At 44.6% G+C, this 27,761-nt stretch overlaps 1 protein-coding gene across 19 annotated transcripts in view; it reads right to left on the reverse strand.

The window, feature by feature from the left end:
- ryr2a (ryanodine receptor 2a (cardiac)) overlaps window positions 1-27,761 on the reverse strand; it is a 78,796-nt gene that overhangs the window by 29,199 nt on the left and 21,836 nt on the right. For 5 of the 19 annotated variants that reach the window (XM_058620958.1, XM_058620963.1, XM_058620957.1 and 2 more), the window contains 53 exons: window positions 26,754-26,937; window positions 25,974-26,109; window positions 25,655-25,750; window positions 25,410-25,528; window positions 24,880-25,013; window positions 24,296-24,537; window positions 23,693-23,885; window positions 23,399-23,603; window positions 23,207-23,311; window positions 22,785-22,888; window positions 22,237-22,320; window positions 21,973-22,132; window positions 21,606-21,753; window positions 21,410-21,513; window positions 21,161-21,265; window positions 20,716-20,890; window positions 20,325-20,533; window positions 20,067-20,243; window positions 19,318-19,463; window positions 19,103-19,229; window positions 18,243-18,403; window positions 16,635-16,794; window positions 16,472-16,558; window positions 16,171-16,302; window positions 15,222-15,316; window positions 14,862-15,037; window positions 14,061-14,692; window positions 13,545-13,745; window positions 13,359-13,464; window positions 12,948-13,091; window positions 12,714-12,841; window positions 12,221-12,366; window positions 11,865-11,979; window positions 11,629-11,761; window positions 10,285-10,388; window positions 10,081-10,216; window positions 9,814-10,000; window positions 9,148-9,256; window positions 8,941-9,061; window positions 8,676-8,845; window positions 6,652-6,872; window positions 6,480-6,570; window positions 6,204-6,344; window positions 5,226-5,389; window positions 5,032-5,110; window positions 4,867-4,956; window positions 3,448-3,585; window positions 3,111-3,339; window positions 2,917-3,040; window positions 1,917-2,032; window positions 1,764-1,828; window positions 1,284-1,405; window positions 1,061-1,110 (listed from right to left, as the gene is read on the reverse strand). In XM_058620958.1, coding sequence (XP_058476941.1) covers window positions 1,061-1,110; window positions 1,284-1,405; window positions 1,764-1,828; window positions 1,917-2,032; window positions 2,917-3,040; window positions 3,111-3,339; window positions 3,448-3,585; window positions 4,867-4,956; window positions 5,032-5,110; window positions 5,226-5,389; window positions 6,204-6,344; window positions 6,480-6,570; window positions 6,652-6,872; window positions 8,676-8,845; window positions 8,941-9,061; window positions 9,148-9,256; window positions 9,814-10,000; window positions 10,081-10,216; window positions 10,285-10,388; window positions 11,629-11,761; window positions 11,865-11,979; window positions 12,221-12,366; window positions 12,714-12,841; window positions 12,948-13,091; window positions 13,359-13,464; window positions 13,545-13,745; window positions 14,061-14,692; window positions 14,862-15,037; window positions 15,222-15,316; window positions 16,171-16,302; window positions 16,472-16,558; window positions 16,635-16,794; window positions 18,243-18,403; window positions 19,103-19,229; window positions 19,318-19,463; window positions 20,067-20,243; window positions 20,325-20,533; window positions 20,716-20,890; window positions 21,161-21,265; window positions 21,410-21,513; window positions 21,606-21,753; window positions 21,973-22,132; window positions 22,237-22,320; window positions 22,785-22,888; window positions 23,207-23,311; window positions 23,399-23,603; window positions 23,693-23,885; window positions 24,296-24,537; window positions 24,880-25,013; window positions 25,410-25,528; window positions 25,655-25,750; window positions 25,974-26,109; window positions 26,754-26,937 — 7,826 coding nt within the window. The remainder of the gene's footprint in view (window positions 1-1,060; window positions 1,111-1,283; window positions 1,406-1,763; window positions 1,829-1,916; window positions 2,033-2,916; window positions 3,041-3,110; window positions 3,340-3,447; window positions 3,586-4,866; window positions 4,957-5,031; window positions 5,111-5,225; window positions 5,390-6,203; window positions 6,345-6,479; window positions 6,571-6,651; window positions 6,873-8,675; window positions 8,846-8,940; window positions 9,062-9,147; window positions 9,257-9,813; window positions 10,001-10,080; window positions 10,217-10,284; window positions 10,389-11,628; window positions 11,762-11,864; window positions 11,980-12,220; window positions 12,367-12,713; window positions 12,842-12,947; window positions 13,092-13,358; window positions 13,465-13,544; window positions 13,746-14,060; window positions 14,693-14,861; window positions 15,038-15,221; window positions 15,317-16,170; window positions 16,303-16,471; window positions 16,559-16,634; window positions 16,795-18,242; window positions 18,404-19,102; window positions 19,230-19,317; window positions 19,464-20,066; window positions 20,244-20,324; window positions 20,534-20,715; window positions 20,891-21,160; window positions 21,266-21,409; window positions 21,514-21,605; window positions 21,754-21,972; window positions 22,133-22,236; window positions 22,321-22,784; window positions 22,889-23,206; window positions 23,312-23,398; window positions 23,604-23,692; window positions 23,886-24,295; window positions 24,538-24,879; window positions 25,014-25,409; window positions 25,529-25,654; window positions 25,751-25,973; window positions 26,110-26,753; window positions 26,938-27,761) is intronic. The other 14 variants (XM_058620970.1, XM_058620968.1, XM_058620969.1 and 11 more) reach the window with 7 other exon arrangements.

Consider the following 27,761-nt stretch of genomic DNA (forward strand, 5'->3'; position numbering starts at 1 on the left):
CAGTCTAATTAGATGGAAATGGTACATTGCATTAATATTTTAATAACATTATGATGAGAAATAATCAGTATAAAGACTTATTATTTTCCACTTTTACCAAGGTTAAATCTGCAGGTGAACCTTTACTTTGCGGTGAATTTCCACAGTGAGTTTTTGTCGTTGTTGGCGTCCTTGTGTTTAGTCGTTGTTTTGAAAATATTTAAATGAACAAACACAATGAATTAAATGTTAAAAATTTAAGTAAAAAAGTGGGGAGAGTCTAATTAGAGCAAGAAATATAGGGCTTTGACATTTTCTCCTCTCTTATGCAGATGATGTTCTGTTATTTTTTAAAGGCCAAATATCATGCACGCATGCGCTGTGTTGTTGTTGTTTTTTTCTTCCTCGTTAAGTATTAAGTTCATGAACAGATATTAAATATTCAAAACATATTAAAGAGGTAGCACATGCTTAAACAGCGGAGGATCATTTTGCCACTGTTGATGATGAAACCTAAGACTTTAGCTTTATTTATTCTCTCCGAAAAAAAGAGGTGACATTTTTATGCGTGTCATAACTCAGACATATTGGAATGAAATTGTCCGTGGATGTAGTTTAAGATTTGGCTGATGATCTGGATTTTGGATTTGTTCGTAGGGGCGTCACGATTCTTTGTTTTTTCTCTCTTTTAGCACAGACGTCATTTTCAGACTTGTCTAGTTTAGTCCAGGATCATTGAATTTATGTCATGATCATCTCTGTGTTGCTCTGAAGGTCCAGCAATCACTAAAGGTGACCTCTGACCTCCAACACCATGATCACACATGTAAGGAAACAGCTTTGTAGTAAAACATGACCTGCTGTGTGTTCCGTAGCGTGGTTCCAGTACGTTAATGAAATGTTTGAATCCCAGGTTTTCCACCTTTGCTCCATGCTCTTAATGTCGTTCACACACCGCGTTTTTCTAGTCAACGACGTTCTCGTTCAGTCGAGATTGTGACGCCCCTATGTGTGAAGGTCGTGAGGTGGAGAAGCAGCATTCGCACAACATCCAAGAGCATGAAGGACGAACCATCCTTACCAAACAAGGAAATCCTATGTCTGACAAGAACTCCCAGTTTGCAGAAAAGACTGAAACGATTCCAGGGAAAGAAGAAGAAGAAGAAGAAGAAGAAGAAGCAGCAGAAGAAAAAGAGGAGGAAGAAAATAAATAGATGTGAGATTTAATTCAATGAGACAGACTCAGTGGAAAAGCAGGAGGAACATGAAGGCAAACCCTCTGAACAATCAACAATCACATTCACCTTGTCACCATCTCCTTCTCCTTGTTAGAGGCATGGCCGCCGCTGCTGATAGGGTGAATTGCCGTGGACAGGAAGTACAGGCGGTGGTTTTTAAAGTATTGATCCACCAGCGGCAAAACCACCTGTGAGTTCAACAGAAAACACTTTATTTACAGCACGCTTTTATTTTTATTATTTATGTTATGATAACGCTTTTCCACGACCCAGTTCCAGCTCGACTCAGCACTTTTTTTTTGGTTTTTCCATCAGAACCGACACAAGAACCAAAGCAAACAATTCTGAATTGTAGAGCAGGTAAAAAGAAAAGAAAAGATCTACTTATAATTCCAAAATTTGTAATTCCAAATTCTACCTAAATAATTTCAAATTTTAGGGTTAGTAGAATTTGGAACTATAAGTAGATTTTTTAACTGATCTACTGACTGCTGTCGGACGTCAGGTACTGGAACTGTTGAGTGGAGATGACGTTCACAAACTGACCTTCCCAAAGAACTTGATCTGCTGCTCGTGAGGAACATTTTCTCCCTTCAGTCTCGGTCCTGCGTCTAAGCGACAGAACAGAAACAGAGATATGGTACATGTATGTATGTATGTATAGTACAGAGATCAGTCAACAGGAGAAACAGCTCTCACCAAACTCCATCATGTGCTGATGAGCCTGGTCCACATATGTGATGAGCTGCTGCAGGAACGTGTAGGCGAATCTCTTCTCGATAGCCGGAGTGTCCAGCTCCTGGGATTTCACTCCTCTGTGACACAGACACACACTGTCACTGAACACACTGTACGTCTGTATTTATGTCGACTTTGCTGCCTGTCGTAACGATTTAGATCCTGTGTGCTATGAAAGAAAAATGAATAAAAAGTAAATAACACTTGTTTTTGTCTGAAATGTACAGGACAACATCTTCTAAAACATGGAAACTGTACAAATATATGTAGAAAATACATACATTGACAAGGTTGAGGAGGTATTTCATCCACTAGAGGGCAGCACAACTAACCTCAATCAATATTATCAATGAACTGAGCACAAACAAAAAAATCAACCACAAAATCAAAAAATACACAAATTGCAAATAGAACGTCGATGTAATTATTAAAAGTGATTGTATTTTATTTGGGCGGGGCTTTGGAGCGACAGGAAGTAGACACAAGCTTGGAGTCACTGTTTCTCTAGTGTCTCTAGACGTTTGTTTACCTTCTATGAAAAGGTATTTGACATTTGTTTTCAATCATCGGCAAATACAAATGAATGGATGAATTTCAAAAAGATTTGAGTGCAGGCGATAAATATGAGCGTAGGAAGTTACTGAAGAAGAAGAAGAAGATGACTGAAGAATTCTACTGTAATGTAACATTTTATTTTGTTAAAGTAAATAAAATTTTAATAATTTATTCTCAAAACAAGAAAATATAAAAACTATGAGGGGAAAACGGCACTTTGAAACAAAAAAACTCCTTGAACCAACAAGTATCTTCAGCCTTAATAAGTAAATAAATTGATAAATACACTGAATTCAAATCAATGACACAATTACATATTTGAATTTTGTGCTGTGTGTTTTATGACCGTGTGGCTTCACCGCCCTCCTGTGGTTTCTGCTGGTTCTGCGTCAGATTGAAGACGTACCTGGACACGGTGTAACCGTTGATCTGCAGGAACTTGAGGATGTCTTGTGCCTTTTCTCGGTCTTTGGATTTCTCTTTGGCCGTCAGCGTGTCGTACGGAACCAGGAGCGGGTGATTTCCTCCACCTGGACAAAAATAGGACGTAAACTAGACAAGAACTTCACAAACGTGACCTCTTTCTGTATCTTCACAAACCTTTGGCTTCCAGCTCTGTTTTCTTCTTCCTGGCCCAGATGTTATGATAATTCTCTGCGAGCAGTTCGGCCATCGACTGAAACAAAAAACACCCGTGTGTAAGAAAGAGACAGAGACGTGTCTGATGATCCTGACGTCCGTGACCTTTTACCTGCATGTCTCTGGACAGCGTGACGTTGCTCATATCGATTGGTCGTGGGCTAAAGGCGGGATTTCCCTCAAAAGACAACTGCGGACGATAAAATCACTTAAATCCCTTTTTTCTGTTTATCCACACGAACATAAATCCATATTTAATGAGTGTGTGTTGTGTTGTTGTTGTGTTGTGTGTGTGAACCTGGCTGGCCTGTGATATGCGTCTGGACTTGTTGTGGAGACTAGCCGGGTCTCCGTCTCTGATCCTGTCGATGCTCCAGCCCCACGACAGCATGGTCTTAAGAGACTCTCTGACCGACCAGCAGTACGACTCCTTATCCTGCAAACGACACAAAGTCAGAATGTTCCGGGGTTATTTTAGGCCGCGAGCAGCTGCTCAATGTGAAAAATGAGGACAGGGATTTAAAAAAAGACCTAGATGTGTAGATTTATGCAGAATCACTGCCTCACAGTTCTAAACATCCATTTCTCCACCAAAAGAAATGGATTAAAATGGTCAGTTAAAGATTTAGAAACCAAGTAACATCCTGTGTTGATGAGTTCTGATAAGAGTTGACTGGTTTAAACCATATTTCACTGGAATTTGCTTGGGTTAGGAGCCAAAGTTTGGGATAATTCTGTGACCTAGAAACTGGGAGAGACATCACACCCGAGTTGGTGAGCCATTAATGAGCGACTCAAACGCTCTCCTAAAGGATCATGTTACCCCTCGTCTTCTCCGTCTGGTGGTGCCAACAATGCACAAGACAATGCAGACTTGTTCCACGCGTGGAATGAACAGAACACGGGGCGTCCCTGTCTACCTTCAAGAAGCTCTGGAAGACCCAGATCTTCCAAAAGCATCTTCTGTCCTATCACTGACCTTTTACCCCCTACCCTGCACTATCTTCTTCTAGTGGAGATCTTTCCAAGACTTCTTCTGTGTCGCTTATTCCTCTTTTGTAAGTCGCCTTGGATAAAAGTTTCTGCTAAATGCTAAAATGTTAAAAGTTACCTGGAATCAGGTTTGGGTTCGGGATGAAGCCGAGCCATTGTTAGCATAGCGGTCAATAACAACGCTCGACATCAAACAGAAACACGTCTATGGATAAATATGTCACAGTAATAATCTGTAACAAGTACGACAGAAGTGCGATTAACGGTAAATGTAGCTGTGTCAGGGTTGGTGAGGTTTCACCGACTCCTTCTGACATGAGATCAACAGGTAATGGGTACTTAGTTAGTTGGTTAGTAGGGTTAGGGGTGACTCAAGATATGATCCGCGATACCAATAATATCATTAATACGACCTATAATCGTCACAGGAAACAGAATTATACATCTACCGTGTGTAAAACCATTCATTTTGCGACCTGATCGTAAAGGTACACCGTCAAAATGCTGTCATTTTGAACGTACGGATGTAAAGTTCATGCTTAAACTGTTATTTCTAGTTTAACTGTTAGTGCCTATTGAAGCAGTACCCCTTTAAGTCCACCAGAGGGCGTAAGGCTTTTACAGGTCATCATTATAAAGTCTTTAAAACTTGATTTTTACTAAAAATAAAAAGTAAATACTTGACTTCAAAGACAAGTAAACGCTGCTGCGTGTCGCTCGTTACCTTCTCGCTCAGGCCTTTGTACGGCTTCAGTAGAGGGTGACATTTGCTGATGTCACACAGCTGCTCACCGTGCGACCAGCCGCTGGAAAACTGCAAAACACAGAACACAGAGGAGATGATTTAAAAGTGTCAAGTGTGTGTGTGTGTTTGTGTACGTGAACTCACCTTTTCGATGCACCACTTCTCGTGGTTGTGCTCGGCGTATCTGCTGATGATGTAGTCCAGCTTCTCAGGTACGGTCACGCTAACGACGTAAAGAAACAAAAAGAAAATGTCTCACGTCTCACTGTAAACCTCCTGAATTCTGAATTCAGTTGTTTTCTGTTGTGTTTCTGTGTGTGTGTGTGTGTGTGGTGTACTTGGTGGTGTCGGCCGGCTGAGGAGTGAAGTTTCCCTCCGAGTCCATGGACGACTGTTTCTCCATCATGGCCATGTAGTTGGACTCCATGTAGTCCGGAGGCAGAGCGCCCGCCACAGCGCTGAGACACGGCAACGCCAGCTTAAACAGCTCCTGGTCGTAACGCTGAGTCATGGTAGAAAACACACACACACACACACACAGTTAGCTTCAGGACATTCATGTTCCCACAGAAACCATTCATCTAAATGTATTTTACTCAAGAAAACAGCACAGAAACATTGATCCCCAGTGATCTGTGTGACAACACAAAAAAGACAGAAGTGCTAAAGACATTTTAGAGTATTCAACAAGTCGTCCAGCAGAGGGTGCTGTGAGTGTCAAATAAATAAATAATAAATCAAACAAACAAACTAAAAATCTCCTCCTTAGCATCAATCACGACAACAAAGCATATGAAAAACAATGTGAGGATGTTTTTCTGATTCTTCAACGGTGAGACTATCAAAATCACATGAGACTTGACCACGATAGACTGTTGATCACACAATCACACAATACAATCCCAGTCAAGTCTCATGGAATTTTGATAGTCTCACGGGATTTCAATACTCTCGGATAGGCTCGCAGGTGCGCAAACTCATGAGACTATCGAAAATCCCATGATTCTGTCACAGTCCAGTCTCACAGGATTTCATTAGTTTCACGTTATTTTGATAGTCTCGCTTGATTTCGATAGTCTCACATGATTTCGATAGTCTCGCGTGATTGCGATAGTCCTGGGTTGGCTCGCAGGTGCGCAAACTCACAATACTATCGAGATCCCGTGAGACGTGACCATGATGGTCTAGCGTGATTTTCAATAGTCTCAAAAATGTACGCGCCAGGAAATGGAAATACCATATACAGTATTATAAGATCTTCCAGATCTTCCAAATAAAATCCAGCCCTAGTTGTGGGTTTGAATCCTGGGACTCACCTTGTGCGACAGAGCGTCAAAAATCCCCCAGAACAGTTTCCTGGAGAGATGAAGTTCTTCATCTGACGCAGCTCCAAAGTTTCCCCAACCTCCGACCAGGCAGTAATACTTCCAACAGCGCTCGTAGTGATTGGTCAGCAGCTGGAGAAGGTCAACAGGACCAGTATGTTTGTTTGTTTTAGGTGAATTAGAAATGCTGATGCAGGGATCGTGTTGTTTGAATGACAACCGATCAAATAAATGACCAGTTACTCGTCCGTGTGACGTGTTTCTCACCTTCAGAGGCATCTTTGTGTGTTCATTGAGCAGAGGAACGTCGAACACCAGCCTCCTCAGCAGATGCTGCATCATGGAGGGTCTCAGCTTCCTGTACACGATCAACATGACACTCACTGACAGTGTGAACACACAGAGAAAGCCACCACTCACACGTTAGTCGCAGCCTTACCCACACACGGCCAGCAGGCACTCCTCGATGGCGTCCCTCTGGGCCTTGGTGAGGCAGCAGCCCTTGGACAGACGGTAAACCGTGTGCAGGAGGGAATCAATCAGCGAGGCGAACGGCTCCGTGCCGGCAAACAGCGGCGCACACTTGGTGAGAAGAGGCAGCACGGCCGTGCACAGGTACCTGTTGAGGGCCAGGGCCATGTCTGTGGCACTGAGAGCCACCTGACAACCACAGAGACAGAGACAGAGATCGAGTCTGTGATCAGGTTTGACTCTGTGGAAAAAAGTTACCTGTAAACGTTATATTTTATATCATTTTATATTTTACCATTTGTAAAGTGCCTGAAACTGTGCTACTGTAACACAGAACTATTGACCTACTGACCTACCATTTAACTATTGACCTACTGACCTACTCATCTAACTATTGACCTACTGACCTACCATTTAACTATTGACCTACTGACCTACTCATCTAACTATTGACCTACTGACCTACCCATCTATTTATTTTATTTATTTATTTATATGTTTATTTCGGTCATGTCAGTTAGATCAATCATCATCACACATCATCTTAGTGTAGTTCACACAATACACATAACCGAAAGGGAAAGTGGGAGAAGCAAAAGCTTATCTAGTCCCGCCCCCATTACCCACAGAATACATATTTTCATCGTACAATACATCATTTCATCATACTAATTTTTTTTTCTTTTCTTTTCTTTTTCTTATGACAGTTTGGAACCTGCACGTCTTGTTGAGAACACTGTCGATCGCATTCAGTGACTTGGATCAATTGATTCTCCGTAGTGGCTCGATTCACAGGGGCAGCTAAATACTTCTCACGTGTTGACATTTGTGCTAATCAATGTCAGCTATTGTTTGGGTACATTTGCTTCTTGTTTTTTTGGGGGTTTTTTTATGTTTGAGGTGAAACGATTCCATGTATTACTTTCTTAATTAGCTTCATGGCGAGGTCATCAACATCCGTGGATGTTTTTGCTATGCATTTGTTGACCAGGTGTCTAATCTCTCTGTCCTTCACTGGGGTGAGAAACATTGTGCTTGGGTTTCTGTCTCTGTCCTTATCAAAGTGGTCCCAGTGAAGGAGTGAGTCAGGAATGTTCTTCGCTAGATTCGGCCCCACATTGACAAAGAATTCATTAAATCTTTCTGCTATGATTTCCATGTTATCTTCCTTCGTGTTATTATCCTTGAAGTAGGGAGGTTTTGTGTTTTTGTTTTTGATCACATCATTTAGAATATCCCATAGTTTTTTAGTATAGTTCATGTTTTCTGCTAGCAGATTACTGTAGTATTCTTTCTTGCGATCATTTAGGATGCTATTTAGTTTGTTCCTATATCGTTTGTATCTCGTTTCTGACTGTTCCGTCCTTAATCTTATGTATTGTCTAAACAGGGTGTTTTCTTCTTGCAGGCATTTATCAATGTTCTTGTTAGCCATGGTTTCCCCTCCTTATTCTGATTTGCGTGTCTTTTCTTTACAGGACAGTGTAACTATTGACCTACTGACCTACCCATCTAACTATTGACCTACTGACCTACCCATCTAACTATTGACCTACCTAATGGCCTAGCCATATACCTACCATCCCACTTACCTACCTACCTACTGACCAACACATTAACTACCTACTGTCCTACCCATCTACCTACAAACCTAATGACCTACTCACCTATCTCCATTTGTACCCAATGACCTACCTGTTAGATGCTTACCTACTTACTGACCTACCGACCTACCTTGCAACCAATCCTGACCACATTTAACAAAGCTAATTAGTAAAGCTCTGATGTTCCGACACACATCTGCAGAAGTAGCTCTGGACATTTTCAAAACATGGATGAAAACCAGGAGGATCCCGGATGACATGAACATCCACACACAGGAACATGTATAAGATAATTCCTTTGAGCTCCGTGTTTGGTCTCCACCACAGATGGACTAGCTACACACACACACACACACAAACACACACACACACACACACACACACTTACGGTGTCCAGTGAGGCTGCAGCTCTCAGGTCTGGTAAGAATCCCACTTCCAGCAAGTGGAGCAGGAAATTCTGGTCTTCGATACCATAGACCCGGTCCAGGAACAGAACCATGGCTGCTTTATGGTCCGGACAAAACCCGGCGGACATGTCGGGCTCCACCACCATCCCATCTGTGAACACACACACAGTTTAATGACGGTGTTTTCATCTCTGATGGTGATCCAGTTCAGGTCCAGTTAAAGTCCAGGTGTGTGTGTGTGTTCACCTTTAGCCAGACTGGGCATGGAGAATGGAATACTGATGACTCCCACCAGGTCTTCAATGGGGATGAGGGACCGGAGGATGGCTCGGATACGGATCGCTTCACCTTTACCTGCGTGGATCAGCTGATGCGGAACAAAGCCGGTTATCATGGTGACCAAAATCCTGAGATCTGAAGTTGTGTGAATATGTGTGTGTGTGTGATACTTACGTGCATCTCTGGAGCACAGCGCCCCAACAGGTCAATGAGAGCAGCGTAGAAGGTCATGATGGCATTTCCCATGTGGATGGTGTCGTCCTCCTCTTCCTCCATGTCACTGCTACACACACACAAATGAACACTTGATTTATTTTATCTTTATTTTTAAACTTCAGATCTCACAACTACAAAAATGTAGTTTTCCCAAAATTCACTTTAACTACGACACACACCAGAAAAGGTTAGCGAGGTAAGCTGCGTAAGTTGACCCTGTATCACTTTGTGCTGTTTGTTTGTCACTTGTTATGGAAATCAAAGCCAGTAAAGCTGGTAAATATGAGACCGACTGTATTTTTGGGGAGGCTGCATATAAATCACGGTGTCGTCAGCATAGAGGTGAATATGTGTCGTCTCACATGGAGAAAACCACATGAGACTTAACAGAAAACGCAGAAAATACGATGACATATGTTCTGTTTTGTGTTCGCATAATATGAAATGTATTTAAGAATGAATGAATGAATGAATGTTTTATGAAATAAACGCACACAATACGAGGATTATTCCGATTTCTGCTCCTTTCAATTCATGTTGTTTCAGATTTGCTTTTTTATGTGATTGTATTTGCTCTGTTTGAGGAATAAAATATAAAATTAGATAATATAATAAGTGTCTCACAGTGTTTTGCTGCTCTCAGACGTTGGTGAAGGACCGTCCCTGGTCGAATCCTCCGAAATCTTAATAGCTTCCTTCATTGCCGCGAGCAACCCGTCGCCGCCTTCGCCACGAAGCGCGGGTCCGAAACATTCTGGCCGACGAATCAGAAGCCTCACCACGACGTTGGCGTTCTCCTCCACGCTTTCACCTGAATACGGAGCAGCAAATAAGTTTGTGACTAAATAAACAGATGCGGAAACAGACGTTTGACAGATTCTTAGTTTTTACCGTTGCAAAAGACGGCAAATCGCAGGAAGTCCAGGTAGCGTTCGCCCTCCACAGGATTCCAGCCGATGTCAGGGTATCCTTTACGTACCAGCATCACACAGCTCTGCAGACCACAGCCGGCCAGGTACTGAACCACCTGAGGAGACAGGAAAACACGTTCCATTTACTGCAAATTGAACTGGGACGCCAGTCGCTGAACCTCACCTTCTCCAGGTCGGGTTCTCTCAGAGCCAGAGCCAACTCATTGTTGTCCATGACTGATGCTGCCGCCACATCCAGAGGAGTAGAACCTCGCATGGATGGAGAAGCTACGGTAGAAGAGCGAGAATGAGGATTAGTCTCATATTCACCCTCTGATTTTATTTATCCAAAACCTTTGAAACAAGACCACTCAGAGAGCACAGAACACTGGCCCACTGGATCCAGAAGAACTTTCTGGATCTGTATAGAACTTCACCTGCTTAGAGCAACGACCATCTTACATAAACATGACAAAGTTCATCTTGATCTGTGAAGATGTCGCCATGTTAGATTTACATTGGTGCCAAATCTGACCTTCCTACTTATCGATCTACCTTTCCTACATACAACATGACTTACCAACTGACCTACCCACATACAACTACTGACCTACCCACATACAAGATGACTTACCGACTGATCTACCCAACCAAGGATTGACCTACCCACATACAACATGACTTACCAACTGACCTACCCATCCAACTACTGACCTACCCACATACAACATGACTTACCAACTGACCTACCCATCCAACTACTGACCTACCCACATACAACATGACTTACCAACTGACCTACCCAACCAACGATTGACCTACCCACATACAACATGACTTACCAACTGACCTACCCATTCAACGACTGACCTACCCACATACAACATGCCTTAACAACTGATCTACCCATCCAACGACAGACCTATTCACCCATCTACTGGTCTACCTAAACATATAGATAATGATCTACCCAGTGACCAAACTAACCACTTACCTACCCACCCACCTACTGACCTACCAATCTACCCACTGACTTTCCTTTCTACCTACAGACCTAACCACCTATCTATTGACCTACCCACCCACCTATCTAATAACCCACTGGCCTACCCACATATAATGATCTACCCACCTACCTACTGACCTACCAACCAAATTTAAATTGCTGCAAAATCCATAATTTGGATCAGATCCAGATGAAACTTAGTCTGATGGTAGAGAGTCTGATCCTTCATACACAAACCAAATGCCCTTCAAATCCGTGAGTTCTGACAGAGATTTATGAAGTAATGATTTGTCACAGTTTTACCCTTTAAAAGAGATTGGGAATTTTTGACAGTTTGAAGATGTTCAGTGACGTCATCAGTGGGTCGATTCTTGGCAAAAATGGAATGGGAACAAGCTTGGGTGATCACCTACCAGATTGATCTGTCAAAAACTGTAGACAGGAAGTTGCTAAAAGAGGGACAGACTTTCAAAATAAACCCACGTCGATGAAAACAGAAGCTCTCGCTCATGATCCACTTACCAAGGCCGACGCTGCTGTTCTCCAGCAGGTAGCTGAGATGGTCAAACATGGCCTTCTGGTTCTGACGGCTGATTCGGCAGAAGTAACAGAGAAAGCGACAACAGTTGGCCACCATTTTAGGGAACGTTATTTCCTGCAACAACAACGACACACAGACAAACACAGCATTTAAAGAGTCAGACAGTTTTTATTCCAGGTGAGGTCGAGCTGTAATTCTTCTTTCTTGCTGAATGAACCTTTGAGTCTCCTCCGCTGAGCACGTTGACCATGACCTCCATGACGGTCTCGTGCATCCCCAAAGCTCTCATCAGGTTCGGATGCTGGTAGAAGACTTTGTTGTTCATGATGTCTCTACAGGAGAGAAGCGACAGGGTCATTAAAAGGTCACTTTGACGACTAAATCCCTGCTGACGCTTGACGGTGTTTTGTTTGTTTAGTTAGAAACACGTTTTTCTGAGAGGACACAGAGTCAGAAAAGAAATTTTTATCATTTCAAAGAGACTTTCAGATGTGATTAAGACGGGTTTTAAAGACAGGAACAAAGACAGAAGACGTCTGTGTTTGAAAGTGTGATGGACGTGCGCATGCTCACCCCAGCCCTCGGATCATTAGCTTCTCCTCCTCTCTTCCCATGCGCACACTCAGCAGAGATCTGATCTGACCCAGAGCTGCCAGCAGGTGGATGGTGTCCTCGATGGAAACTGAATTTATGGTGTAGGTCTTGGGAAGAGCCCGGACCTGAACGGAGACAGAGACACACACACAAAACACATTTCACACATCCTAAGATACATGGATGACAGATGATGAATTTTTACGATGTCTTTACACGTCATACACTCCCGTTTGAACGCAGACAGTAATGAGATGACAGGAAACAGTTTAAATGGTCCACACAAAGGTGACTCAGCAGATTTACTTCCAAAGAAATCCTTTTTGTGCTTAAACCTTAACCCTTCCAAGGGTTCAACACTTTGTAAAACTTGACTGTTTGTGTCCTCCATTTTGTAAAATCACAGGTCTGACATGCGTGTGTTCACCTTGTGAACGTGTTTTTACTTTATATTAAATCAAAGAAGACTGACCAGTCCACCAATGCCGTCATACTGACGGTGCAGCAGGACAAACATGGCTCGGACCAGTTCTGGGTCCTCGATAACCGACTCCTGAGCCCAGCGGACCATCGTGTCTGAAATGAGCTGCTGCAGCGTACCTGCGCACGTGCACACACACACGCACACACACACACACACACACACACAGTCATCACACTGAGACACACTCAGAGAGACAGGAGCAGGACATGGACGTGGACTCACTGGGTTTCCGGTCTTTCTTCTCGTTGGACAGGTTGGCCATCTTCTTCTTCAGGTAGGACACCTTCTCCACCAGCGACAGGAGACGACCACGTATGGTGAAGTCACTGTCACTGTCCAACCCTCTGTCCTCGTCCAACTCTATACCTGACAGAAAGGACAACTCAGCGTTCACGGGAAAACACGTTGGAGGTCGAGCAAGTGACGGCGCGGGGGTTTTACGATCTTTGGAATCAGAACGTTTAATGATAATATTTGGTAGAATAAAATAAAAACTACAACTTCATTCTATCCATGTTATTTTAAACATATACATGTTTCCTCTCGCACATGAATGTCTTGTCATTTTGCATCCAACAGATGAAACTGTAGTCTGTGTTTGTTTGTGTTTTGCAGCAGAAACCAGTCGTTTACCACAGTGTCTCATCAGGTCCTCGTGGAAGTCCAGCAGCTGTTCTCGGATGTCCTCGGCACAGGGACACTCCTGCTTCTCCTCCTTGAAGTTCAGCAGCATGTTGATCTGCACAAACGGGAGCGAGTGTCTTTGTACGTCCTTTATTTGACCACAAACACTCATAATCGTCTTCTTCTTCTTCTTACCTGCTCCTGTGGCGGCGACCTGAACTCTTTGGTCTTCTTGGCGGTCAGCGCCGCCGACATGTTGAGCGCCAGCATCACCTCGTTGTAGCGGAAGCGCTGGTTCTCCTGGAGACTCGCCACAAAGTCATCGGAGAAGGCGACGACCGCCTCGATGCGGTGACGCACCTGACAGTCGCACAGGTACTGCAGCACGTGACACATCTACACACACACACACACACACACACAGAAACATGACATCCTTATGTTTGATATTCAAGGGACACACAACGTGTGTGTTTACGGAAGGTTCAACAACCAACTTCATCAAAGTAAGTCTAATTATTCAGTTATTTCAATATTTATGTTTGATGTAAAAGATTTAACATGATTCTTGTGTAGAACTTACAGTGAAAGGATTTAAACAGATCAAAAATACACAAAAACAGCCACAAAAACAGACAAAATCAAACAAACAAAAAAAATCTAAACCCACAAACACAATAATCAAACAAACTCATAAGCCCCGCCACTCACCTGAAGCTTCACAGGCTCCGGCAGCTTCATCTGTAACAATCCTTCTTTGGGCAGGCTCCTCCCCCCGTCCACGCCTCCCTCACTCTCCGCCTCCTTCTGCGTCACGTGACCGCCGTCCCGCCTCTCGGAGAAGACGAACGGCTCGATGAGCTGCAGGATGTTCTTCAGGTCTCCGTTCTGGAAAACGCCCATGATGAGCATGGTGTAGAAGAGCTTGATGAGCGGCACGAACAGGAACTCGGTGCTGCCCCCTATGGGATCCCGCACGTGCATGCTTCCCTCGCGCACCGCCTCCGTCAGCATCTCGATGGTCTTGACCTTCAGGATCTCTAAGGGAAACTCGGGGCTGTACTGGAAGCAGTCGCCTGAGCCGCCGTTGTTGTGGTTACGATACAACGAGCCGGCCCCGCAGACGAAGCTCGGCGACGAGAAGTGCATTCTGGGTCGCAGCGAGGTGCTGAGGCCGATGCCGGGCAGCCCGTGCTTCTTCTCGTCGTCGGGGAACAGCGTGATGCTCTTGGTTTCGTCCGTCATGGGCACAATGTACTCGTTGTTCATCATGAGGCGCGCCGTGGCGTAGCTGCTCAGGTGGATGTCGATCAGGGTGTCGTAGTAACCGGCGCGGAGCAAACCTGCGATAAACACGGCGATAAAGACGCCGACAAAGACGGGAAAATGTGAGGTCAAACGCGACCAACAAGCAGCGAGGTGGAGGTGGAGGTGGAGGTGGAGATGGAGATGGAGGTGGAGTCGGAGGTGGAGTTATTTGTCTCTGTATGTGTGTGTGTGTGTGTGTGTTACCTGGCATGTACTTATTCTCGATGGCCTGCAGCAGCTGTGCTTCGTCCACATGTGAACACAGAGCGTGAGCCACGCGGTTGTTTCCCAGCGCACAGATGGCAGAGTACAGCCTGAGGGTGTGGTAGTGGAACTTTAATAAGTCTCTGCGTTCGGACAATTCCAGGATGTCCATCGACCTGGAGGACAGAGACAGACACAGAGACATTAGGAACGAGATGTACTTCCAAAAAACGTCCAAACCTTTCTGTGTGAGGATTATGTTAGAGTAAGGGGGTTAGGGAATGCATTGTGTCTATGATGTGTCCTCACTAAGATATAAAAACAAGTTTCTGTGTGTGTGTGTGTGTGTGGCTTCTCCACCTGTTCTCCTCAGGTATGTGCAGGGACATGAACTGCAGAGGTCGTTTACACTCCACCAACCAGCCGTGTCTGTCGTTCACTCTGGACGCCGACACCTGGGAAAACAAACAAAAACAACAAAACACTGTTTAATGTTCAAAAACTATCTGAGGCGATGAGTTTAAAAACAGAGATTCAGTCAAAGACAGGTAAACACAGAGCAAACGTCACACGCGTGAGATGCAATGACTCTCCAGATCAGCAGGGGGCAGCAGTCATGTCAGAGAGTAAAAATAGGAAGACCTTTGAGAAACTGTTGCTAACACAAAAGATGTTGCATAAAGAGAAGTCGTTTTAAGTAAAAAAAAAAAAAAAAGGTTCTGGACCTGATATTTCCTGTGGACGTGTCCTTACAGTATTTTTATGGACAAATTGTCTTGGCTGCTCTCTGAGTAAAGTCAATGCTAACATTTGACATGGAATAACCCAGCCATCAAAAAACCTAACTCTTTAAACTGTCAACTCGTTTTATTTAAAGTCATAAACTCATTCTAACAACACAAGATGGCTGCTCTGAGCATAAATCTGTATTTTGTATTAATATACTAGCTTGCTAGTTAGCAAAAGCATGCTTTAATGCTAACATTAGCCAGCATATAACCAAACTATTTAAGTTCTGAGTTAAGTGGAACACACTTAACCCGGGAGTGATTAGAACTGTAGCTTCAGTTGTATGCTTGTTTTTAGCATTTCTGTTTTTCTTTTACTGAGGTAAAAGTCACTCAGCTAACAGCTAATAAGAGAGTTTACTCTTTCACTGATAGCAGACAACCTTTGTCACTGATTTAAAACGCTAAATACAACAGACAAACAGCAATGACAAGGCCTTCTGATGCTAATTTATGCTAATCAATAGCCCAGCAAGCATGCCACATCTTGAAGACACACAAAGCAGAGCTACAGTCGATACCTTGAGGAAGTGGTTGGGAACTCGACTCCATAAAACCGGTGTGAGGAACTGGACGTGGAGACGTGGAGGACACTGAGGGACGGAGTTCTTCCTCTCGCTCTTGAACAGACCGGCTGACAGAGGCATCACATTCTGACAGAGGACAGAAGACAGAAGACACACGGAGAGTATGAGAACAATTTTCACACTTCTCTTCCCTGGTAACGTCACAGAATGGTGTCTCTCTCTCTCTCTCTGACATGACACAGCAGGAATTTATGACGCTATTATCACCTGAACAGAGAGTGTGTGTGTGTCTCACCTTCATTCGCCCCAGTTCAAACTGGAAGACATTGGGGCTCGTGGCTTTGGCGAAGACGGCGGGAAACAGTTTAGTGCTGGGCTCCACCTGTGGACAGGAGAAAGTGCTGAGTCACTGTGAGCAGAGGACACAGGAGAGGACGTGAAGGAAACAAAGCGTTTACCTGATAATATGAGCTGAGTTCTTTGCCGTTCGCCGTGAACGTCAGAAGTCCGTTTGTCGTGTCCACCAAACATCCGATCTCTAAGCCGTTGTTGTTCCTCCCCTGACCGGGACTGCTGCTCTCTCCGGCCCACACCATGTAACAGTTACTGCGCTTAATACTGAGGACACACATACGCGCCACGTTACTGAGGACACATGGACGCACCACGTTACTGAGGACACATGGACGCACCACGTTACTGAGGACACACGAATGCACCATGTTACTGAGGACACATGGACACACCACGTTACTGAGGACACACGAATGCACCATGTTACTGAGGACACATGGACGCACCACGTTACTGAGGACACACGAATGCACCACGTTACTGAGGACACATGGACGCTCCACGTTACTGAGGACATACGAACGCACCACGTTACTGAGGACACACGAATGTACCACGTTACTGAGGACACAGTGACACACCACGTTACTGAGGACACACAAACGCACCACGTTACTGAGGACACAGTGACGCACCACGTTACAGAGAACACACACAAACGCAACACATAACAGAGGACACACGAATGCACCGCGTTACTGAGGACATACGGACACACCACGTTACTGAGGACACACAAATGCACCACGTTACTGAGGACACACAAACGCACCACGTTACTGAGGACACACATACGCACCACGTTACAGAGGACACACAAATGCACCACGTTACTGAGGACACACGGACGCACCACGTTACTGAGGACACATGGACGCACCACTTTACAGAGGACACACACAAACACACCACGTTACAGAGGACACACGCGAACGCACCGCGTTACTGAGGACACACGGACGCACCACGTTACTGAGGACACACAAAGTTACTGAGGACACACGAACACACCACGTTACTGAGGACACCTGAACGCACCACGTTACTGAGGACACCTAAACGCACCACGTTACTGAGGACACACCAAGTTACTAAGGACACACGAACGCACCACGTTACTGAGGACACACGAACGCACCGCGTTACTGAGGACACCTGAACGCACGTTACTGAGGACACACAAACGCACCATGTTACTGAGGACACACAAACGCACAACGTTACTGAAGACACACAAACGCACCACGTCACAAGGTTTAATGTCTTATAATTGAAATAAAAATGATTGACAGCTGAGACTGACATGTGATTGGTCAGGTGAGTGAATGGGTGGGGCCAGAACAAAATGACCTGAATTTGGTGCAGTTGGAGGACATGAGAACATGGAGACTAGTCGTCCGTCTCTCTTTACACTCGCTGGTTGTGACAGTTCATCAGTGAGAGGAAATAATAATAAAACAAGCTCAGTGGAGCCGTTTATGTGAGTCATCAATCACAACTTTGAACGGTCACAGTCGATCTCAGGATCTGACTCATCATAAAACATTAAAATATAAACTGCTGATTTGTTTTAATTTGAAAGTGACAGGAAGCTGCAATGCTAAGAATCAATGAGTCATCAAAAAGGACTACACACTGAGGATGAAGTATTTGGTATTTAGTATGGTATATATTATGACATCACACGTTGCGATCCAGAAACGCCTACTCACCTCTCATGAACTTTTCCCTTCTCGTCTCCCAGGGTCACGGTGACTGTGCGGACCTTGTGCAGCTCGAACCCCGTGTCGTACTGATGGAAGTCGGAGGTGACCCAGCCGACCCAGACGCTGCTCGGCTCCTGACCCGGAAAGATCCGCACGGAGTAGTAATACTGCACAGAAAAGGGGGCGGAACCAGTCCGAATTTAGCTGCTTCACGTTCACAACTGTATAAATAAATGAAAACATATTTAAAAAATGTATTTAACTCTATTTAATTAAATTTCAAAGTATAAATAATTATATATAAATAAACAGTTCAAGAGCTGAATATCGTGTTTACGACGCACTAACTTTTTAAACACGCTTGGCGTTGGTCATGGAACATTGTAAACTTTTGATTTGAACACGGAAATCCCAGGTTAGCTTATTAGCTTTTATGCAAACTTCGTGTGGAAAATTCAAGTCACAATACTTAAGTAACGATACAATATTATCGCAATATTTAAGTCACAATACGACACCATCAAGATACGATATTATTACGATATTTAAGTCATGATACCACAATATCACAATGTTTAGGTCACAATACGATATTATCACGAGACAATATCACGATATTTAAGTCACAATACGACACCATCACGATATGAAATTATTATGATATATAAGTCACAACAGCTCGAGTGACAGTGAGCACTTGGCACGATCAAGTGGACTTAAACATCATTGGATTATTTTTATGCTAATTCACAAATAGTTTATCGCCGCACGAAATATCCGTATCGTTTTTTTTACATGAAAATTTGGCGTTAACTTTGTAGCTAGCATACAGATGTAATGATGTTTTAATAATAACGTGTGTTTACGTGAGACTTCACCGTGGAGGCTTGAAACAGGAAGTCGTAGTCGTCTCTGTCGTCGGCCATCACTTCCTCCGACAGCCGTGCGGACGTCGGACAGCTGTTGTCCGGTTTGTTTCTCTTCAGTGTGAACCTGGTGGATCAGAGCTGGCGTTTTAGTTTCAAAACAAACGGGAAGAATTATAAAAATGTTCCTTAAAACAAGGAAATGCGACGTTCACCGTTGCTTCAGTTTGGACGGCTTCTCCTGGTTGTAATCCTTATGGTTGTTGAACTCGTCCCTATCGGGTCCGTTGGGTCCACTGGGACCATGAGGTGACTTCATCAGGACCTCGAAGTCTGAGACGGTCTCAAAGTCCTCCAGCTCCTGCGGCACAAACAGTCAAACTCTAGGTAGTAAAATGCTAACAATGTGGGATGGAGACTAGAGCTGAAACAATTAATCGATTCATCGATTATTAATCAATTGCTAAATTAATCGACAACTATAACAAAGAAATCCTTAAAAGTAAATCTTTTTGGTTTGTGGACAAAACAAGACATTTGAGAACATCATTTCCAGGTTTAACGAACCCCAATCAACATTTTTTAATATTTTATGGACTAAACGATTAATCGTGAAAATAATCTACAGATTAATCAATTCCGAAAATAATCATTAGTTGCAGCTCTAATGGAGACTCTCCATCTTAGGCTCCACCCACGAGATCAGCACAAACAGATGCAAATACTTCATACACAACAGCTGACCCGATGGTCCTTGAAAGGCTCCACCCATATTGACATGTATTTATCATGCAACTCTCAATATTTATCTAAATTGTGGTGTTCCGCAAGGCTAAATTTTAGGTGCCCCAACCTTTCACTTTTTTTGGGGGGGTTCTGTTTTGGGTCAGATTTACCCAAAACTGTTTTTATTTACATTTTACTGAAAGGTTATTATGGAATTATTGCGTCAAGAATGTTTTACCCTCTTTGGTGAGAAGAGGCCACTGTTAGGCCTGGACCTGGAGAAGGACTCGGAACACTCGATGGGCATGCTTAGTCTGTAGAAGGTGATGTCCGTGTGACTGTTCTGAGAGCCAAACGACCTCTGCGTGACCTTAAGGCATGGACACAGCTCCACCGTGCCATCGATCCTCACCACCTGAGGAGGAGGAGAAGAAACAGAGACATTTATTTTCCCCCTTGCTTCATAACTGTCTGCGCCGTTCCTGAACTTCCTCACCTCAATGTGCTGGTGATTCGGAGGAACCGGCACAAACTGAGGAAGCCTCTTGCTGAGCCACATGGTCACGTCGCGGTTCATGTTGACGGCGAATGGCTCATAGCCTTCCTGCAGGCCGCAGATGGTGAAGTACTTCAGCGTGCTGACGTCTTTCCCAAAGTTCATCCTCCCCACCTGACCCACGCCCAGACTGCACACCGGGATGAACCCTGTATGAGACGAAGGGAACAATGTCACTCCACAGGATCCAGAAGAACTTTCTGGATCTGTAGAGAACTTTACCTACTTATAGCTATTGCCATCTCTGTCAAAAACTATAGACATGAAGGACAAACTTACACATAAACAAATAGTGCTTGATATTCGATATAGACGTGAGAACAGTCCTGACCTTCACCAGCTTCAAAGTCCTTGAAGGCGAGTTCAGAGCCCGAGTCGTCCAGCAGCACTTCTCCGTTCAGCGTGAACATCATGGTGTGCTCGTTCAGATCCACCATGCACCCGACCACGTCGCCCGTCTGCCACGCCCGCCCAAAGTGCTCGTTACCCTGGTGCCATCGCTGGACCTAAACATGATCAAGGAAAACAAAAATACAGATATACTAAACTCGCACGAGTGTCACAAATTATGCTAATGCCAGAAGTCAGTGTACTTTGGCCGGAAGAGCAGCGACTAGTTTACATCATCAACCATGACTGGAGCAACCAAGGAGCAACTACCCTCGATCTTGGTTTTGTGGCCTACTCCTGAACCTTCTGGAGTAGGTTATTCTAACATTTTATCATGCTAAGCTCAAACAGATTACATCTACAAACATGAACAAAAACCCAGTCACCTTGAATCCATCAAAGACGAAGGCCTGGTCATCAGACCCCAGCTCCTGGTCTGGGAGGCAGCCTGGACTGGCCCAGCCCACCCTCATCTCTCCCGCCGTCAAGACCTGGAGAAGGTTTACAGCACATGAAGTCTGGATTTCAACAACAAAAGCTGAGAACAGGCCATTAAGACAACGTTAAGTTATAAATGTTATTTATAAATGTGTTAGAAAACGCGTTAACCATCCACCACCATCACATCGTCTCACCTCCAGCTCAAAATACCACTTCCCTGCGTTAACACAGTAGGTTTTCTCTGCTCTGAAGATGCGGAACCTCTCGGCGGAGATGTTGTTCAGGTCAGCCTGAGCTGCTGGATTAAAACCAAGTAAGGATTCATTAAAGGGGGCAATTTTAAAAAGTTTAAATAATAATTTACTTAAGAATCAAAAAATGTCACTGTACCATGGTCCTGGTCAGGAGCTTCAAGGTTGTAACCGTATCCCAGCAGAGTCCTGACGGCCTCACGGAGACTATCCTTGTTGGACTTCTTGGTCCTCTCGTCCAGCAGAATATACGGAACCAGACGGGGGTTCCTGCGATTCTTTACGTCCTGACGTGCGGCAGAAGACAGAAGACGACACAGAAATAATCAGTCGTTCTGTTCGGACAGTATAGCTACTTTTTCTACCACGTTTACAAATCCAACAACTGTCACAGGGTTCGTGGCTGAGGTTCAGAGTAGGGCGTTTATGTTTTTAGCTATCTATCTACATATCTAGCCAGCTTGTCCACCATATTTGTCCACACGTATAAAACGTAATTTTGTTACCTGCTGGATGCCGTAGGTCCAGCCCTGATGGATGCGGTCTCTCGCCCACACGTTGTGTGCGTTCTCAGCCAGTTTGTCCACCATGGCCTCCTGGGTGGAGGTCAGTTTGATGTGACCCAGGTCCAGAGGAGCAGGTTTGTAACCGCTGGACAACTCGTAGCTGCACAGACAGAGTCGTTACCACATAACCACACAGCTGCTCTGATGTCATCAATAATCTGTGACATTGTAACTGTGTCGTCGTCCGCTGAGGCGGCGACTTACGTCGGCGACAGTTTCATCCTCCTGACTTTCTCCACCGCGTGTTCGTCTGCGAGGCCGACATGGCAACCCAGAGCCAGGAGAGTCCTGGAACAGTATGAATACGTGTTTGTCACTTTATCTTTCTCTCTGTAGAGAGAATATTTTCCACTTTCCAGCTCAATTCTCCCACACCAAACCCCATAGAGAAAATCACTAATTTTACATCACAGCACACAGGAGTTGTTGATCCACTGCTGCCTCCATCACTAAGTTCAAATGTCTTATTTTAGTGTGTGCATTTGAAATATTTCATTTAGACTTAACTCAGTGACACAAAGTGACCACACGAGGCAGCAGTCGTCCAGCAGCACCTGTGTCCCCACAAGCTAAAATCATAGATTTTCTCTATGGGGTTTGGTGTGAGAGTGTGAGTGAGTGGTTTTACAAACTTCAGCTTCCTGTTGGAAAAGTCTGTCTCACAGTGAGATAAAGACATGGAACATGTTCTGAAGACATCACAGACTTAAACTGACCTGTGTTCACTGAGCATGAAACTGATAAACACTCACTTGAGAGTCTCCAGCGACATCTGCAGGTTGTAGCTCCGTTCCTGCTCAGGAAGCTTGGAGAACTCGACCAGACACGGGTGCTGCCGCTTGTTATCGTCTCGCACCTGAGACACAAACACAAACTCGAATCACTGCTGACTTTTACTTTTTCAGAAGAACAGAACTTAGAAGCTTCCTTCAGTTCCGAAGAACCCCCGAAGAAGGGTTTGTCAGTTCTTTAGTTCAGAAGAAAAGAACGCAGAGGCTTCTTCAGTTCTGAAGACTTTTAAAAGAAGGCTTCTTCTTGGTTCTGGATGAAAACATAACTCAACCAAGTCCAGACTACGACCTGGACGACTGAGAACCTTCACAGACATTTTCTCTAGGCGTTCTGAAGACAAAGGGTTCATTGAGGTCACAGTGACCTTTGACCGGATACTCACGGCACCATAAGTCCAGCCCAGTTCTATCTTGTTCATCACCCACAGTTCATGGATGTTTTCTGCCAGTTTCTCCCTGATCCTCTCCAGGTGAGGAGGCAACACGATCTACAGACACACAGAAAAACACCTTTAACACCTTTTTATCTACATTTATTCATGCGTGAAAGTGTTTGAATGTCTCTGTGTCTCCACCTGGCTGGTGTCCACAGGTGTGGGTGTGAACGCTGCCTGGCTCAGGGTGACCGTGGGTCCCAGCAGCTCTCTGGCTGCCGTCTGATCCTGACTCGCCTCCAGCTTCAGCTTGTCCCTGGGCAACACTGCCTCGTAGCAAGGCGCGTAACCCGGGGGAGGGAGGAACTTGAACTCGCCATGACGACCGCCAAGGAGGAAACGCACCCTGCACAGGTTCAAATGGTCAGTCAGCGTCACAAAGTCACTCATATTCAAGCTTTGTTTTGTGGGACTTTTTCATGTCAAACCACTGACTTGACTCCGGCAGAGAAGCTGACCACGGGGAAGAAGAGGCCTTCAGAGTTGAAGTTCTCAAACATGCCCTGGACCGGCTGTCCGTTGATCCTGAAGGAGATGCTGGGCACGCTGAGGTCCAGGCAGCAGCTAACCACGTCCTCTGACCGCAACACGTGATGATTCGGCGAGCTGACGGTCCGAGCGATGCAGCCTGAAGAGGTACGATGGAAGCAGAGTGAAGACAGAACTGAAGTTTGTAAACCACTCACTCTCCCACACCAAACTCCAGAGAGAAAATCAGTGATTTTAGCTGCGGGGACACAGGAGCTGCTGGTCAACTGCTGCCTCGTGTGGTCACTTTGTGTCACTGAGGTCAATCTGAAGAAAGGTTTTCAAAGGGCGAAGTGACAAAATAAGACATTTGAACATAGCGATGGAGGCAGCATTGGATCAACGACTCCTGTGTGCTGTGATGTTAAAATCACGGATTTTCTCTATGGGGTTTGGTGTGGGAGAGTGAGTGGTTAACAAAGTCTGTCTCACAGTGAGATAAAGACGTGAACACGTTCTTAAAGATATCGTAGCCTTAAAAAGTGTGACTCAGCACTTCTCACAGCTCACCTGACCACAGGTGAAGTCCGTCAAAGCCGTACGAGTAAAGGTCGTCGCCAACGCCATTGCCACCCCACCCCTCCCCGCCGCTGGGGTAGGGAGCGTAGCCGCTGGTGTTGGCCCAGCCCACTCTCAGGTGAGTGGACTCCGCTGTGACAAAGGGCAGCGCCTGGTCCACGATCATTTCATAGTACCACTTCCTGTACTGGGCGGAGCCTTCACTGACGCCCAGGAAGATGTTTGGACGCATGCTGTGGGAGGAGTTTTATTTAAATAATAAAATGTGTGTGTGTGTGTGTGTGTGTGTGTGTTATTGTGTGTGTTAGTGTGTGTGTGTGTGTGTGTGTTTGTGTTATTGTGTGCCTGTGTGTGTTAGTGTGTGTGTTTGTGTTATTGTGTGTGTGTGTGTGTGTGTTAGTGTGTGTGTGTTTGTGTTATTGTGTGACCGTGTGTGTTAGTGTGTGTGTGTTTGTGTTATTGTGTGCCTGTGTGTGTTAGTGTGTGTGTGTGTGTTTGTGTTATTGTGTGCCTGTGTGTGTTAGTGTGTGTGTTTGTGTTATTGTGTGTGTGTGTGTTAGTGTGTGTGTGTGTACCTGCTGACGTGGCTGACGAGCCGGGTCTGCAGCAGCAGGTCTCGTCCTGGCAGCAGATTGTCACAGATTAAGTTCTGGTTCGATCGAACGGCGACACCGTGACACACACACAGAGAACACAACACATCCAGGACCTGGAGACACACACACACACACACACATAAGTCACGCATTTATACATTATTAGATTAATAAATAAAGAAATAACATCAATAAAAACATCTGCTTTTACATTTTTATACATATACATGTATGTATACATTTATTCATGTATCTTTATGTTTATTCCTGTGTTTTCTACATTTATTCACTGATCTACATTTGTCTCTATAATTCTTTCTTTTCTTTATAAATTTTTTGCAGTGTAATATTTGACGATGATCATCTGTGTTCCAGTTGTAGACAGAAGTCGGAGTTTCCCGGATAAGTCGATTTCCAACTGGGAAAGATTCATTCCGACCTCCGACCTCCGATGTAAAACAGAACGCAGCGACGCACAGGAACTGGAGGAGGCTGAAGTGTGTGAGAACCTTGTGGTTGCGTCCGTGTTTGTCCAGCAGAGAGATGATGGACTTGATGTGTCCTTCTTTGATGATGTTCAGCGCTTCAGGACTTTCCACTAGCACACAGTGAAGAACCTCCAGGATCCCTGGATGAAATAACAAATATACACGTAAATAAACCCGACACAAGAGCTTCAACACCATCATCTTCCTTTTTGTCCTCAAGAGTCTCCAGACGAGCGTGACTGTCCCTCAGGGTCAGAAGAACCTACCAGAAGAAGCCTCCAGCCGCTCCAGTCTGCTGATGAGCCAGTCCAGAGACCCCGAGAACTGAGCACAGTTCTTCCTGTTTCCTCTGATCAGTGCAGCTGAGGAGAGGACAGAGAAGAGACTTGAGTGTCCTCTGTGTCCATCTGTGTCCACCTCCACATTTCATGGAGATGTTCTCAATCGTCCAGTTCTCCAAACATCACTGAATCAGCAGCAGCTGGACTACTCTCCAGTTGTCCCACTCCTGCTGCTGACTCAGCGGTGTTTGGAGTTTTTGGACGTGGTTGTCGGAGGAGGAGGAGGAGGAGGAATGAAACGCACCCAGCAGCTGATAGAGGGAGTTGAGGATGGAGCTCCAGGCTTCTCCTGCTTCTCGTCCCACGACCTCGGCGAAGTGAGCGGCGCTGCTGTAGACGTGGAGGCGGTCGATGCACTCCAGCACCAGGCTGATCATGCCCTGCAGGTACACACATCACACACAGGGGGCAGCACTGTCACCATGGCCCCGCCCACAACCCCTATATTCACCACATTCATTGCAATAAATCGTTAAAAAAAAAAAAAAAAATTTTAAAACTCTTATACTAAATTTATCGTACATTTGGTAAGAATTGTTTTGTTTTATTTATTCTTTATAGATTCTTAAAAATAAAAAGGGCGGAGCCTACTGTGCATACTCTACCTCCATTTTGTCCTTATTTGAAAGGTAATGTTTAACGTTTGATTGAGAAGTCATAAAAACTAACATTTTACTGAAAAATATTATAGTGTCTTGGGGGCGGAGTTTTGACCAAAGGGGCTGGACATAAAGGTCCTAATTTTATAGCTGATATCGTTAATGACCACAGGGCAAAAATATTACATTACATTACGTTACATTACGTCATTTAGCAGACGCTTTTATCCAAAGCGACTTACAATGGGTATGAGCACAATCAGCCAGGGGTGGAATCGAACTTGCGACCATTGCGACCAAATATGATTGCGATAATCCTAAGAATCCACTTTAAAACTCAGTGAAATCACATTATCGTACGTGATTTTTATTAGGATACATATCATGTCTCCGCCCCCTTCACACACACACATATACACACACACCTCCTCCTGAAACAGGTTCTGTCGGTTCTTCAGCGCTCTCAGTCGGTTCTGCTTGTCCTCGTGTTCCAGGTGATCTCCGGGTGGTTGGAAGTAGCCGATCAGGTCCTGCAGACTCAGGCTGACCGAGTCGATTGGCAGATCTAAGGTGGAGCCCCGCCCCTTTTTCCTCAGCGTGTCCAGACCCCTGAACGGAGAGAGGAGAAGAGGAACATGACATGAACTAACAGGTTAAAAACAGGAAACTCTCCCACACCAAAGCCCATAGAGAAAATCAGTGATTTTAGCTTGCAGGGACACAGTCGCTGCTGTTCCTCTGCTGCCTCGTGTGGTCACTTAACGTCACTGAGTTAAGTCTAAATGAAATATTTTAAATGCCGAATTCATTAAAATCAGACATTTGAACTTAGTGATGGAGGCAGCAGTGGATCAACAACTCCTGTGTGTGATGTTAAATCGATGATTTTCTCTATGGGGTTTGGTGTGGGAGAGTGAGTGGTTTACAAACTTCAGTTTCCTGTTGGAACTTTGTCTACGACTGAGATAAAGACGTGAACGTGTTCTTAAAGATGTCGTTAAGACGTAAACTGAGGTGAGTCTTTTGTTTTGAAGACTCTGGACTTGACTTCCGTGCAGCGTCTCTCTCTGTAAACACAGTGTGTTTTACAGTGTGAGTAATATTTGCTTCTGCAGTCTCCGATGTTTGCTCTGAGCACACGACTTTTCCTTATGTTCTTACAGCTCGTGTGTCCCCAGAGACGACGTCGTCTCACTGCACAGAAACATGAGCTCGGCTCTGGGAATGAATGGTTTGGAAAGAAAACTACAACATATATATATATATATATATATATATATATATATATATATATATATATATATATATATACTGTATATATATATATACAGCATAGTACTACGAACAAGACTTTTTTCCCCCTTAAAATCATAAAGTAATCCTCAAATCCACTGTGTTTTTAGCCTCTTTTTTTGTCTACAGTTTGTTTCAGG

The sequence above is a fragment of the Solea solea genome, chromosome 21, assembly GCF_958295425.1.
Source record: "Solea solea chromosome 21, fSolSol10.1, whole genome shotgun sequence".
Taxonomy (NCBI): domain Eukaryota; kingdom Metazoa; phylum Chordata; class Actinopteri; order Pleuronectiformes; family Soleidae; genus Solea; species Solea solea.